The following is a 16337-nucleotide window of genomic DNA, read 5'->3' on the forward strand; positions in this document are numbered from 1 at the left end:
TACTTGCTTGATTTACTCTTCAACCCTGAATATGGAGATAGCGCATTCCTTTGAAATGCTGGTGATCTTCTTCTGGACTTGATACATCCCAGAAGATTGTACTCTTTAATCGTAAGAGGGTGTCACTGTAGTTGGAGCTACTGTGTAGTTCAACCAAGGATTCCACCTTTAGTATTCTGCTACCCATAAATTTTGTCTTCACATGGTAACAGTTCATAAGGTTTGTAATATTTTCTTTTCACATTCTCTGTCAAGCCTTACAGGTTGAAGTTTACCATGAACCAGTGGTGATATGATCAATTCACAGATGTCTTAAATGCAGAGAAGGTTTAAGTGTAGTTGGTTAAAGTTTGAAAAAAATCGAATGCAGCGATCATAACTTACTCTGTTACATTACTGTTTTGGATGAAATATATCTGGCTTAGCAGGTAAATTCTCAGTATGGGTGAATGGCAGTGAATGTGTTAACTCTGGATGCTTTAAAGGTCCATTTTGTTTTTGTACTCAGATCACACAAGAGGCAGGTGAGATCATGATCACTTTTCCATATGGGTACCATGCAGGATTCAATCATGGATTCAACTGTGCAGAATCTACAAACTTTGCAACACCACGCTGGGTTGAATATGGAAAGAGGGCTTCACAGTGTTCCTGCAGGTCACAATGATCATTCATGTTCATATTTTGGGGCTTTGTGTCTGGTGTTGGGTAATATTAATCCTGGGATGTTTTTTGGCATGTTGCATTTTGGAATTTTCTTCTAGCATGCAATATCCACAAATAGTTTTTAGTTGAAAGATTAAAGTAAACATTCATTCATTTTCATTGCTTTCCCCCAACAGATGGTGCTGTATGATATTCAGCATTTTGGAATCAGTATCATCTGTTTCAGAAAATATGATACATTTGAAGGCATGATTTTCTTGACTTTGTTCATTTGTTTAGGTTGCTGAAAGCCACATTATAGGCCATTTTCCTCTTTTGGTTGTGTGACACTGTTGTGATGGAACATGTGCTCAGAATAGCCAAGTGTCACATTATCACAGTGTTAAAATGCCCCTTTATTTTGAGCCAACGTGTATTACCTATGGCATTGGAATTTTATCCACTGTTGTATACAATTTCCAGTTATGCTGTCTTGCTGTGAATTATAGACTTGGGCAGGTCATTATTGGATTGAAAATATCTGATTCCAGATACATCCTTTCCACATCATTCTGTCAGTATTATCACGTGTGCATGGTTTTATGAACTTTGAGATAGCGAGATCTGAATGGATCAGAATGAAAGCTGAGATTAAGCATTTGTTCATGTGCTTATGTTTGTGGGGTGAAGGTGGACCATCCAAAGAAGTTGTGAAGAAACAGCAGCCATTGTATTGTACGAGAGAAGGAAATTATATTCAGTTTCCTCTCCTCCTCCTCCTCCTCATTACATCTCCACTTCCACAGTGTATGGTCATCTTCTGTGTGGTTTGTGTTTGATTTCTGAATTTGTAATCCTGTTCTTTTGTTCTTACATCCTGTGTGTGCATACTATTTCTCTCTTTGTTTTTCTGATATTTTGTTATGCATTGGGTTTGTTACCTGACCAAGTAAAAATTAAATTGCCAAAATCTCCAAAGTGATTAACTTACAAAATGATAAGCATGTAAAGGTTTACACATTTTCTTGTAGTTGGGGGAGGACTGCAGGAGTGTGGGTGGGGGGAAGATACAGGGTAGAGAACCACAAGAATCTTGAATAGGTGCACTGAAATGTATAGTCTTGTGATGTTAATGATTGATCAACCCCCCCCCAAAGAAGACTCATACATGCGAGAAGCTATTTTCTCTCTCCACTGGTACACTTTTGTCATTGCTGTCTCAGGGCACTGATTTCATCAGCATAGAAAGATGTAACCTGACCACATAGCCAGTTCAGGCACAGTGTGCTTGAGTTCACAGCTGTGTTCATGATTTCTCAGTGCAAGGTTGCCAATATTGTCATTGTCAAATTTGCTCTATGTGAATGCATATTGTCGTGCAATATGATGTTTTATGACAGTTTTGCAAGCCTTTTCTTATAGATTGGTAAGCAAGGCAGCATTGTGAAGCAAGTTGTTGTAACACTGCGCATTAATTGTGCATTATATGGCAAAAAGTCAAAATGAATCACCAGTTTTGAATCCCATAAAGACGATCTTGCTAGCTGATGGCTTTATCTTGAATATTTTGGGTGGTGGCACCATTCTGTGCTGGACCACTTTGATTCTGGAGTGAAATAATGCACCAGCATCTTGTCACAAGTTCACTGCAGGAATGTTGTGTCCCTCCATTTGAAACTGGTGTAAATTTTCAGCTGTGCCTTTTGGTTGAACATTAACATCTTTGGAGCACACCTTGCCTCACTTCCTTGAAAAATTAGCGTTCTGGTATAATTGCTTTTACATTTCTAATATTTATGCATGTTTTAGATGTAGGATCATGCACTGTAACTTTTGCATGCGTTTGAAAAACAGATATGTGACATGACTGTTCACATCTGTGACAGCTGTTGTCTGAATGTGAGCATGTGATGGTTAGTGATTTCTTCATGACCTTTGCAAAACTTGTTCCACCAATCAAACAGATAAGTACATGATGCAGGCACAACAGAGTAAGTTTTCTTTCATATTGTGTTCACCTGAAGAAGGAGTTATAACCAGTTTCCAAAATGTAATGGTTTTAATAAACCTGAACAGTGGGACACAGTCCAGAATAATAGTTTGAAACAACTTGTCACACCATCATCAGAAAGCTTTAAGTGTGATTTCACATTGCTGCTCTGGGCAACTGTTTGGAATGGGGAAAGCGAATGTTGCACACTCCGATACATCTTTGTATGAAGGTTAGTTGGTGTGGAGAAGTGGACAGTGAATCATCAGGTTTTTGCTGTGAGAACCTGTTTTGAAGCTATGCTTATTATGTAAATGCAGAAACATTTTTGGCATGAGTTCAATGTTCCAAAAGCATGGCAGAATGAATACCTTTACATAATTCTGTTTTAAAGTGGATTGATTATTTCAGTGTTTGTGATATTGTGATTAAGTTTGTTGGCCTTGTATGTTCTGTTCACACACCAGAGAACATCGACCAAGTGAGAGTGGTAATTTATCAGAGTCCAACATGCTGAGCAAGGCAGCGAATGGTGATTGTACGGATGTCAATCATGACCGTTTAAAGAATTTTGCAGGAAGACATGAGATTTCATCCATACAAAATTCACATAATCCATGAACTGAAAGAACAGGATAAAGCTCCTCATGTTAATATCTGGGGACAGTTCTTGGACTTTGTGGGTATTGATGAAGGGATTTTGGATGTTTTGCTCATGTCACAGGAGTCCTGCTTTCACTTGTCTGGTTATGTAAACAAATAGGATTTCGTGTATTGGAGTGATAAAAATCCTATGCAGATCCATGAGAAACTTTCCCATAGTGAAAAAAATAACCATTTTGCATGGGGTTTCTACATCTGATGTAATCGGGCCGGAACTGCGAAGGCTGAGGCAAAGGGTGAGAAATATAGTGTGGCATATAGACCTGTTGCTGAGCAATAACTGCGAAACAAATAATGTGACAACCACCATTGCTAGTCAGCGGCCCGGCCACCACAATGGAAGTACTGTTGGAATTGGCGTTTTCTATGAGATCCACCGCACGGCTGTATCATGCGACTGGCTGAGCTCAGTCTGTGAAGAGTTGGTTGGTGAGTTAGTGCAGTGCAGTGGAGCTAGCTGGTTGGTGAGTGAGTTAGGTAGAGGACTGCTGTTCTGCAGATCAGGACACAAGATTATGCATCTTCCTCCTTGCTTACAGGACATCCACTCAAGACATTAGATTGTTCTGCAATCTGCTGTTTAGGGCACCTCCCAACAAGGAATGACCCACAGTTGATCACACAGCAAAATTACTGGACCATCTACATGACAGCTACAGTTATGCCTGCCAACACCTGAAGCTGGCCAGTGACAGGATGTGAACTCTTTATAACAGACTGGCAAACAAGAACAGAGTGTATCTCTATTGCCCAACCTGCATGAAGGGGAAATCGCTCAGGCTCCAATCCTTATGGGAGGGCCCGTAGAAAGTAGTCACCCAGATAAATGACGTGGTCTGCAGGATCCAGCGAAAGTCTAGATCAAGGTTGATGGAGGTACACCTGGACTGGCTCACAACCTTATCAGGGAGCTGGTTGGGATCAGTGGCCTTAAGGAGGGAGCAGCAGGAACATTTGGAGAGTAATCACCATAAGTAACGAGCTGCAGGGAAGGAATGTGAGACCGGTAACTGATGTCACAAGCACAATCCTTGGAAAGAATAAATGGTGATAAGCCAGTAGGGTTAAAGAGGGAGCAATGTGGCATATGGGTCTGTTGCTAAGCAATGACCATGAAATAAACAATGAGACAATGGCTGTTGCTAGGCAGTGGTTCATGCGCAGCAATGGAAGTTCTGTTGGAAACAGCATTTTCTGTGTGGTCCTCTCTGAGGCTATATCATGTGACTGACCGAGTTCAGTCAGTCAGTCTTTGAAGATTTGGTTTTTAGGTTAGTGCAGTGCTGTGGAGCAAGCTGGTTTGTGAGTGAGTGAATGAGTTAGTTAGTTAGGGGACTGCTGCCATTCAGTTCTTTTGAACTGTTGCTGTTAGAAGCTGATAGGTGAAGCATGGGAACAGTTCAGGAAGCCAGAATAAGGGGGACATCCATCATTGGAAGCTGTTATCAGACAATGACTGGTGAAGACATAGCACACTGAAAAGACTTGCATACTGTAGTGAGTAGTAGAGTGTGTGAATTAGCGGTTGTGCTGTAGTTACGTATAGTTATGTTCTGTAAGAGTCCATTAAGTCTTAATTACTAATCAAGACCGGATTTATGGTCACTCATACACGTGACAAGATGGTTTCATCAGGCTGGTGCAGTGGACAACACAGCAAGACAGCATGACTTTTCTTAGGTGAATGTTTTTAGATCACTTAATTTCTTGATTTGGAAACATTCCTTTGCCACCACCTTCCCTGGACTTGACAGCCCCCATGGGTGTGTCACATGTCTGTATGCTGCTTGTCCCATCTCCGTGCAAGAAGTAAAGGTGCACATTACAGAAGGAGTTCAAACTATTAATTGTGCTTCCTTGCAGTGAGTTATGCAGAATGTCAGAGTGATGATGGCAGTTTATTGAATGTCGTTGAGATCATCTGGAACATATTAGGCATGAAAACCACACTGCAGTCATTGTGCTAGTCATTCTGTAAAATGTTTTACTTCATTTATTATCTGGTTTCTCACAGTAGCCTACTTGTGCCCTGGTCTGTACAATTATTATTTAGATGCACTTGGGAAAACTGATACACACAACTTGCTGGCGTGTCTTACAGGGAGTGTTTATCATACTCTAAATGTGAGTGTATACTGGAGAAGGGGCAGGCAAAATGCAGCTTGATCAGTGACAACTACATAAATGACAGTGAAAAGTCTCACTGGAAGAAGAGATGGAATAGGTTGCAGACTTTAGGGACAATTTTTTTTTCTCTTCTACAAACACATTTGATGACTGGAACACAAAGGTTATCTACTGCCATAGAATTGTCAGACAGAATCATAAGTCAGTGGAGGAAGGCTGGCAATAAGACACTAAAATTGAAACAGGCTATGTCAACAAAAATTACAGGATGCCTAAGTGCTTAGCTAGTGGAAGTGGAGAATGTTGGCTCTAAATATGCTGAATCACTACATAATTCTGTTAACCTGTGGTAGCACAGTGTACCACTGAAAATTTTGTCTGACCCTGGTTCAGAATTTATTGGAAATGAGTGCAATGGAGATTCCTCTTCAGTTCATCCTTAGCGGAAGACTAACTTTTAGGCCAGTGAAATTGTCCACCAAGAAGTAGAGCATTGAGCTTGTAGTGTTGTGTATGCCACAGCTGAGAAAAAAAAATAGCTGGCAAATTTACATGTTGCTTAGCAAAAACACGACAATAGTCGGTGTATAGTCCTGTGTTCTTGATTTAAATAATGTACATACCAGTTTTGTTTTATTTCAGGAATCTGTAAGCATTTTTTTGGAATAATGATTTTTATAATAGTAGAAGTTAACAGTATGGAATTTGGCAGTGTACTTTCTGTATTTTTCTTTACTATAATAGATCTTTGAGATCTACTGAGATGACTATGACTTTTGCTCCAAAAATATAAACACTTGTGAGATCTGAGTTGCTCAGTGGTGTCAGAAGATTACTCTCATTCAGTACACCTTTTCAGTACTAACACCATAACTAGTTGTACTAGTTACCATATATAAGGTGACTGCAAGCTGTATACTGTAGTGATTTAAATCCCATTTTTTCATGCGGTGAGGGTCAGTTTGCATAACTGTAGGGGAAAATATTGAACAATTTCTTACATGAATCTTGTTTTTAAAAATTTGTTTTGTCACTGTTTAAACCTAAGAAACTCATTTAAGAATGCAGTGAAACTTTGATTTTATGATCCCAGATTTTACATGTTTTGCAAATTTATGCACTTTTTGCATGGTCCCGGCCAAATGCCCATGACAGTAATGTTAAACTTATATTTATATTTCCTAAATTTCATGTTTTCACCCAATTTGCACTTCATTTCTCTAGTCATGACTTTGAATATATACCTGATTTTATGTTCTGTAGTAGTTCAGTTCTCAGAATTTCTTATTCAAGGAAACAGACTTCCTCCTGTTACCAGTCACAAATGGTTGAGTGTAAAAATATGTACAGTAAACCCATGATAATCCGGGTTAATCGGGGAGGGAGTTCATCTGGATAAGTGAGAATCTGGATTAGTGAAGCCAGAGGGAACCCCTTGAAGACAAAAAACTTAGAACACAAATAAATGGAAAATTTAATGAGATAAGTAGTGCCGATGGAAATAAATAAAAAATATTGCTATAGAATCTTTATTTAAAAACTGTAAAAAGACAGTATATTTATTCATCAATAGAAGATGCAAGAGTTGTTTTTGAATGTAATAATGCAGTTTTGAAGAAACTATCAAGATTTGTCTTCACAGACAAGTGACTCATCTACCTTCCTAAATTCCATGTGTCTTTTGAAGCATGTACTAAAATATGAACAGTAGTTTTCATTCTTCATGTTTTTATTTAGATTGTCTGACATCCATATAGACTGATTCATGAGGGTTTATGATACTACCAATTGGCTGATGCATGTCTGTCAAGTGATTTACATGTACAATGTGACTTCACTAAGGCCTGTCATGCATGAGATTTTCCTGCTTTTGTAGTCCAAGCATCTCATGCGCTAGGCCAGCTTTGAAACTGTAACTCAACACGAGCAGTGTGTCTGTCTCATTTCTGAGAAATGTTTGAAAAAATGACCATTGCAACACAGTTTGTATTTTTGTAAGTGAAACATTCAGCAGAAGTGCACCTAGGTTAAATTCAATCTTGCATCTCACAGTGCCCATGTAATGTTACTTCGTAGAGACCAGATTTTGTTGTGGAATAAGATGAATTTCATGTGAAGATTGTGAAATATGGATAGTAGAGGAAAATTTACATTGGTGATAAATTGAATATTTTAGCGCAAATTGATGCATGTACTCACAGACGTGTTGAACTGATATCGTGCTTGAGACTTTCGGTGTCCACACTAAACATTACTGTGAAGAATCTCAAAGAAATTGAAAGAAGTTACCCATGTTCAGTGTGAACCTTTCTTCAAGCAACAGAAATCACTGAAACATTCACCACTGGAGAAACTGGAGTCTGCACTTGCTGCATGGCTCAAGCAAGCATGTGAGGAAAATGCTTCTGCAGATAGCACCCACCTCAGCCTTTAGATTTGTGAATCATCAGTGTATTCAAGTTCTGTCATGGAAAGCAGTTGGTTCAGTAGAATGTAGTCATAATAGATGATGGGGGCTGCTCCAAGAAGCTACACAGATAACGCTGTATGTTTGACTACATTTCACATCATAGCAGAAGGCTGGAGACTGATTACACCCACTGCAATAAGGAATTGCATTGTGAAGTGTGGTTACTCAAATGACCATATCAGCAGCAATTATGGCAGTGCATTGAAATTCACTGAAGATGAAGAGGATGACTGGCACAGTTTACAACCTCTTGTAATGCAGTTCGAGGATTGGACAACATGTGACAGTGCTCTTGAGGTCTTTGGAGTCCAGAGTATGAAACAGGCATTAGAGCAGCACTTGACTAGGCCGAAAAAGAAGAGAAAGTTCCGGAGCAAAGCAACATTCTTGGATGCACTGAAAGGGCTGGAAGCAGCCAGAGAGTATATATGTCAGTTTGATACCAAGAACAATATTACTGTTATGTGCAACAAAGTTAGAAATGAATTATACAGGCTGAGAGATCAAGAAAAAAGAAGGAAAAGTGTGACTGGTTGAAGAACTATTGTAACTAGGTATATACCATATTTGCCAGTCATTCCAGTGAATGCTGGGATAGTACCTTTGAATGGACTGTGACCACTTTCTTCCTCATCCTTTCCATTCATTAGTTATAAACACCATCTCTTACTGATTCCACATGAAAACAGTAGTTGATAAATTGACATAAAATAAACCAAGAGCCATATTTGCATCTGCATATACACAGTTAAGTGTTTGGACATACTGTTGTATCTAGACCTATTGTTAAGCTGTGACTCTGTAAACAGTGGCCATGCTGAGTAACGCTAGCAGCTTGCATGTACGCATGCAACAATAGAACTGTGTTTTCTATGTGGTCCTTGCTGAGAAGTTGTAACCAGGAGGTTTGGAGCTTAGTAAGTTGTCATTGGAGAGTTAGTTCTGTACGGGAGTCTGTGAGGAGAGGACATGAGCTGGAGGCAGAGAAATAGCCATTGTTGGAGCTGTTACCAGGAAATGTCTTGCAACAGACTGAGGACACTAGACTGTGTGCTGTAGTGAATTGTAAAGTGTGGAAATAGTGTTATAGTTATTTGTGGTTATGGCCTGTAAATGGTCAGTAAATCCATTCACCAAACCAAACCCTGCATATAGTGACACACATGTGACTATATATTTTAAAATGATCTTTCAAAGTTACGGTACAAAGACAGCCACATTTTCTTTACATTATGTCATTCTCAATTCCCCTATTTTACACTCATTTTGGGCAGTTCCTTAAAAAGTGTAAAAAGAGGTTTCATTCTATTTGTTTGCAAAAGCTGCTACTATAAAACTCCAATATAATCACATTTTTCTAATAATTAACAACAGCATAATCTGACCTTAAGGTCGTTATCATGTCAGTTTTTTCATACGTGTAGTTACATAGTTACAAGAGATACACACATACATGCGTTATCATGTCAGTTTTTTCATACATGTAGTTACATAGTTACAAGAGATATGCACACATACATGCATTATCATGTCAGTTTTTTCATACATGTAGTTACATAGTTACAAGAGATATGCACACATACATGCATTATCATGTCAGTTTTTTCATACATGTAGTTACATAGTTACAAGAGATATACACACATACCTAATCATATCCAGACAATATATTATGTTGGTATGAAACAGAAGGTATAATAGACTAAGAAATTTCTGATTCAGTTAATAAAATTCTTATTATACATTGATATTTAAAACTGATCATATATTCTGCTAGTTTTGAGTTTGAACACTGTCATCGTGAGATTGTTCATACACTTTGATTGGCTGTGACATGAACCAATTTGAGGTTCTGCTTCATGATATTTTTATGTTACAAATTATGTTATAATTATAAACCAAAGAAATAAGAACTACTCATACTAATATACTACTCATATGTTAAAGGAGACTGTGGCAAGACATAAATTTCTTATATGAGGTTCACCTGTATACTGTGAACTATTTCATAATGAAACCCTTAGTAACAAATATAGAAAGTGTTCTGCCCTAAGATTAATTTCTTTAGTATATTATTGTATTTTAGCATCCTGTTTGCATTAATTTTCACTTATCTATATATATATATAGGCGCACGCACGCACGCGCGCACACACACACACACAGACACAGGCAGAGACACAGATATATATTGTCATGTGTTGGGTGTATAACGCGACAAATAACTTCACTCCTTATTGGATATAGCGAATTTTATTTCTCACTCACTCACTCACTCATACAATCACACGGTTTACAATCTCACAGCTACTGTACCTACACAGTGTCACATCCCCAAAAACATAATTTGAATATTCACTGTATTGAGAACCTCAAATCACATACAGGTATCTTAATTGTTTAAGAATCCAATATGGTTTTGTACCAGAGTGTAAGTTTAAATGTGCTGTGTAAATTAATGCTCTGAGCAGACGTGTGCATGTGTGAAGCATTTGAAATGCAGTTATGGTGGGCTGCAGGTTGCTCTTTCAGACCTTAAAACTCATGTGAAGAGGCTGCATTAAACCTTCTCATACTATTGGTAGTGCTGATTCAGAACTGTAGCAGTTTTTTGTTTGGTTCCATTCTTAACTTGGAGGATTGCATTGCTTGAATGCATTCGGTTGAAGAAATTTTGATATCTTTAATTGACACAAATTTTGACCATGACATGTCTTTTTAAAGGTTTATGTGTGTAATATGATCACATGTTAGTGACTAGACACAGAGTTTAGGTCGGTAATTGTAGTTATTGGACTCTTATAACTCATAACTACTGTTAATCCACACAGGTAACAAATTACTATAGCACACACTTCTTCAATCTCTTATAGTTTTCACTAGTCATTACTTGGCAACAGTCCTCACTGACTATTGATTGGTAACAGCCCCCAACAGTGGAGAGTCTTCTGATCTTGTGGCTGGCTGCCATCTCACAGCCAACTCATGGCATTGCTGGCTATCACTCTCTGTCAACTACTGCTAGTGGCAGTTGAACAAGTTACCTCATTGGCTCTCCCTTTATAGCCTTCACACAGACTACATAGAGAACACTGCATCACCAGTTCTTCTGTTGTTGTGGGCTGTTGGCTAGTGATGGAACACTTGTTTGTCAAGATGTTTCTATGCAGTGGACAGTGTTTAAGTAGTCATGTCACAGTATAACATTTGCTAAATGTATTTGTGAACAAGGACATCCCTGTGTAAATATAGATGTTATTCACTTCTTGAGACAGATTAGACAATTCTTTAATATGTGGAAAGTTTCCAGTAGTTTAATATGTTTCTAGAGGTGACATGGTGAAAATCAGTATGGATACATTCGTGAAGCGGTTCCAGCCAGATCGCTATCATCTGTGGCTGCAGGGAAAGGATGTGGGTGCCCATCCTGAAGATCCCTCCCGGCAGTATGCTGCTCCACCCCCTACGCAGCGAGATGTTCTAGTTAATAAGAAGTGAGTAATGGAATAAATCTTTGTAATATAGAGATACTCGCTTTTTTGGTCTCTTAATTTCAATTGTTTTCATATTAAATTAAGAAATTCAAGGCTTTGAATCGATGATGAAAATGATTATTATACTGACATTGGTAGTAGGATATTTGGAGTGAATCAACACTAATACAGTGGAACCCCATTTAAAATATTTCTTAGTTTAAGGTTGTACTTCTTTCAACATTCAGTTCCTGTGAACCCAGGTCAATCAGCTGTGTGTTAATTTCCATTATTGAAGATTTTCCCCAGTTTTGTGTTCAGATCTACTCTTTTGCATAGAAATTGTAAGCAGGAGTTTCACTGCATTTAATTTCCAATTTTTATATACAAGGGCTGTTAGGATAGTAACCTTTGGTGAACTGTTAACAAAGGAAGCACTGAGAAAAAAACATTATTGTATACAAAAAATATGTGAATGCTTAAGCTTCTTCATGCCATAGTCATTGCTCAAATTGAGGGACTTGTTGTTCCAGGGGAGTAAGTGTTTGTATGCCTATGTGAGTAAAGTCTGCCACCTGTGAACTCTGCCACGTTTTGACACCTTCCATTGACTCTTCATTAATGTTGAAGTATTGTGATCGCAGCCGGTTCTTCAGGAAGGTAGACAGGTGGTAGTCAGAGCGAAATCAGGGCTTTAAGTAGCATGGTCAAACAACTCCCAGTTGAAATGCTCCAGCAGTGCTCAAGTGCAAGCAGCTGTGTGTGTACCTATGCTACACCCATGTCAGCAATCCATGCCTTTTGTTTTGAATGGTCCTACACTGTGTTTCACAGTACACTTCAGATGTTACTGTGGTCCATTGTTACACAAATTCCACCATCAGTGCCCCATTCTTGTCCCAGAAAACAGTTGCCATCAGCGTTATGGCAGACAACATTTGTTTAAATTTATTCAGCTTGTTTGGTGAATGTGTTTGCATCCAACTGCTTTGACTGACTTTTGGTTTCAACATTTACAAATGAAACCCAGGTTTCTTCACTTTTTACTGGTACAGTGTGATTGAGAAATTCATCTCCATCTTTGTTGTATTGTTCTAAAGGAATCGGCTGAAGCCCTTCTCTGTGTTTTATTCTCACTCGTAAGCATTTTTGGAACCCTCCTTGTGCAGAACATGTGATAGCATAGCATAACTGTGATAATCTCACAGAGAACACTGTATGAAATTGTGGAAATTCAGACAAAAGTTCTAAAATTTTGTAGTGTCCAATATGAAAAAGATAGGAGCCCGACACTTCACTCTTCATCATGAACATCTGTTCGCCTGTGTTTGAACATTCTACACAATTATCTTACACATCCTTCACTCATTAGGTTTGGGCCTTAAACCATGCATAATTTATGATGTATTTTCACAGTACTCATGTTTTTAGCATGAAGAAAGCCGATAACAGCGTTAATTTTGCAACTGGCGGGATTATCAGTCGTAGGACATGTCATAACTTACTCTGTAGAGACAGGAACAAGCACTAGGTGACCGGTAATATGATGGTTTACAAGGCAGTGAGTAGTGTAATGCTACCTCACATGCACCAGCTCCTAAATCCATCATACTCATCGAGCTGAGCCCCTGTTGAGAAGCTGCCAATTGTGCAGCTACTCAAGAACCTCCCAGCATTCCATGGAACCCGAAGGTTCGTTACCATGTTCATAAGAGCCCTCAACTGGTTCCTATCCTGAGTCAGATCAACGCAATCCATACTATCCCATCCTATCTCTCTAAGATCCATTTTAATATTGTCCACCCACCTATGCCTTTGTCTCCCCAGTGGTCTCTTTCTCTCTGGCTTACCCACCATTATCCTATGTGCATTCCTCTTGTACCCCATTCATGCTACGTGTTCTGCCTATGTCATCATCCTTGACTTGATCATTCTAATTATACTTGGCGAGGAGTACAAGTTATGAAGCTCCTCATTATGTTTTCTCCAACCTCCTGTCACTTCATCCCTCTTCGGTCCAAATATTCTCCTCAACACCCTGTTCTCAAACACCCTCAGTCTGTGTTCCTCGCTTAATGCCAGAGACCAAGTTTGACACCCATACAGAACCACAGGCAAAATTATAGTTTTGTATATTTTAATTTTTATGTTTTTGGACAGCAGACGAAAAGACAAAAGGTTCTGGACTGAATGGTAGTAAACATCACCCAAGTTCAATCTCCTCTTAATTTCTTCCTGAATCTGGTTTTGATTTGCTAACCTCCAGCAACATTTGTGTCAGCATTGGAGGACATTGACACTGAGGAAATAGCTCATAAAATTCGATGTTGATGATAACATGATGGCTGCCCTCAGTAATGTAGTGAACAAGGGGCACAGGGTTCAGTGAAAAGAAGAGGGGTAGATATTTACTTTAATGGGGTTGTGGATGAAGTGAACTACGTAATTTACATTTTTAATACATTACATTGAATGAGATTACATTCTTAATGTAATACAGTATTTATTTAGTGTATTTAATTTCAGTAGCCATATAAACGGTCATTTCCTTGATTTTATGTTTTCCCCAATTCTGCATTCGTTTTAAATGGTCTCTTCAGAAATGTAAAATTGAAGTGTCACTATGTTTTTTTTTGTTGCTAGTCAAGACATTATGCATATGAAATATTTTTTTGTGATATTTAAATTGTTTTTACATATATTAAATTTTCTTCTTTAGAAAACAGTTTGATATAAATTTTGCAATTATGGGCTTTATAAATATTGTGGCCTCTGTTGAGTAGAAAGAAATCCATTTCTGAGTCAGGTATGAAGTGAACTGATAGATTTGAGTAATGGCAGTAAACTACGTAATATGTTTTGATTACGATTATTTTCAGTAATCCAGTTCTCCCACAGTCATTCTTAGAGGCTCCAAAGAAGAACCCTAAGCGCCACCCAATTCATAAGAAGAAAGGACCTGGGACAGCTGCAGGAGAGGATGTACTTCTTTCTATTGATCGAGCAGATTTGGAAGAGCTGGAAGGAATACCACCAGATGTGCAGAAAGTTCTTGAAGAAATGGACCTTGAGGAAGAAGTGCCAGATGAGGACACATTAGAAGTTCTTGAAGACATCTGGCTGAAAGCTGGTGAAATAGGTAAATGTATATCTACACTGGAAATGTCTTTAACCCTTTAGGACATAAGCAGTTCTCTATGTATTACCTCTTTAACGTAGTAAAACTGTATTCTTCCCACAGAGTGTATTTGTGTATTTCGTGTTCTCTTCACAGTAAACAATCTTTGTTTCCCTGAACAGCATTAACCTGCCAGTCTTCATAGGAGATGTAAGTAATGTTTCCTATGAGGTGCAAACTTAACTTTTCTATATTATTCGGAAGGAGTACAATCTTTAAAAGGTTTATATTGTTTACACACATTACTGATAAACACTTTGATTGTCATTGAAATAATAATGCATAGATTATCTATTTTGCCATGTTAATAAGCGGTGTTAGTAACTTTCATAAATTGCCACATTTTCTTAAGTTTGTATCCTCTTGGCAAAGCTGATAATGCCATTCTGTAAGAAATAAAGAATGAAAATACAGTGGAACTTCTAATTTAAGCTGTTCCATGGGAGAAAATGTACAGTGTTCTGGGGAAGAAAATGATATGAACTGCATTAAGGTGTAGATAATGGGAAATGAAAAATTGTAGAGTACGTATCTTCATTTTTACTCTTAATTGGAGTTCTCAGAAAAAATGTAGATAAATTACTGAGCAATGTGTGAACATTTCTGTGACATACAATTGCCAGAAACTGCATAATATGCAGTATCGGAATCCAGCAATGGTATGACGTAACATTATGTGCATTTACATTACAATTCTGTATCATGTTAAGAGTATTCAGATTAACAGTGGGGTAAGGTGACATTTATTGGTAGAAATTAATATAAGAAGGAAAATTTATCCCAGTACTTAATCATATAATTACTTACTGTCATAAAGGTGTATAGAGGAGTGGAGGTATAGCTCCACTATCTTAACTTTGGCGCTGGATGGAGGTGAATGATTAGCTTCACACCCCTGCTGCTTTACTCCTGGGAATAGAGATGGTCTACCCATGGAATAGGAAACCAGGCGGTCTCCAGGGCTAGTCGAGGCTCTGTGTAGAAGAGATATTTCTCTAGCCCCTACCAGGGATCAGACCTTGGTTTTTCAGCCTGTAGCGTAGTTGCTATACCAACCGAGCTGTCCCCTGTGACATTTAATATGTTGCTTAAATATTTGATATTGTCACGTTACAATATACTAGGTCAGCCCTGTCCAACGCGGCGCCCGTGGTATATTTTTCTGGCGCCCTCCGTAACCACATAATTGAGCCGATTTTTAATATTCAAATTGTAAGACAAGAGACATTTTTGAACGTCTGAGTACTGTTAAATATTTTCGAAAGATGTTATTATTATCATCATCATCTCTTGTCACAGGTTTATTTCCTGGTATTCCTTTTCTTGAACCAGTGATGCACCTCACCACTCAGGCTTCAAGCTTCGCACTGTAGCACTTTCCGTAGTATGCGTGATGTTCCCAGGATAGCTGTTTTTTGCAGTGAATCTATGGAGTGCTTACCAGGAATTAGTTCCAAATATTTTCTCAACCCTCTCGTGACTGTACCCATGGCTCCAATAATTACTGGTATCACAAAACATTTCATGTTCCACATTCGCTGAATTTCGATGCTTAAATNCAATGATTCCTACTGTGACGTGGCACGCAACAGGCACCACTGCGGATATATAAGGGAACTGCACAGCAGCTACCAGTCAGTTGTACTGTGACCGCCGGCGAGTGGTAACGTAACAGTTGCCGAGTCAGGTTATAACGTGCCCATCGCCGAAGATATTTCTGAGCAAGCCTACGAGCTAGTGTGTTATCAACAGTTCTCCAGTCAGCCGACTACAAGTTGGAATATAGCAGCC

At 38.6% G+C, this 16337-nt stretch overlaps 1 protein-coding gene across 1 annotated transcript in view; it reads left to right on the forward strand.

The window, feature by feature from the left end:
• Positions 1–16337, forward strand: part of LOC111862537 (lysine-specific demethylase 4C) — a gene marked incomplete at its 5' end in the record, with an annotated part of 116017 nt that overhangs the window by 15198 nt on the left and 84482 nt on the right. Inside the window, 3 exon segments of the mRNA XM_023848023.2 lie at positions 509–657; positions 11225–11389; positions 14248–14507. Of these exon segments, the coding sequence (XP_023703791.1) occupies positions 509–657; positions 11225–11389; positions 14248–14507 (574 nt within the window).

The sequence above is a fragment of the Cryptotermes secundus genome, unplaced genomic scaffold (genome assembly GCF_002891405.2).
Source record: "Cryptotermes secundus unplaced genomic scaffold, Csec_1.0 scaffold1236, whole genome shotgun sequence".
Classification (NCBI taxonomy): Eukaryota; Metazoa; Arthropoda; class Insecta; order Blattodea; family Kalotermitidae; genus Cryptotermes; species Cryptotermes secundus.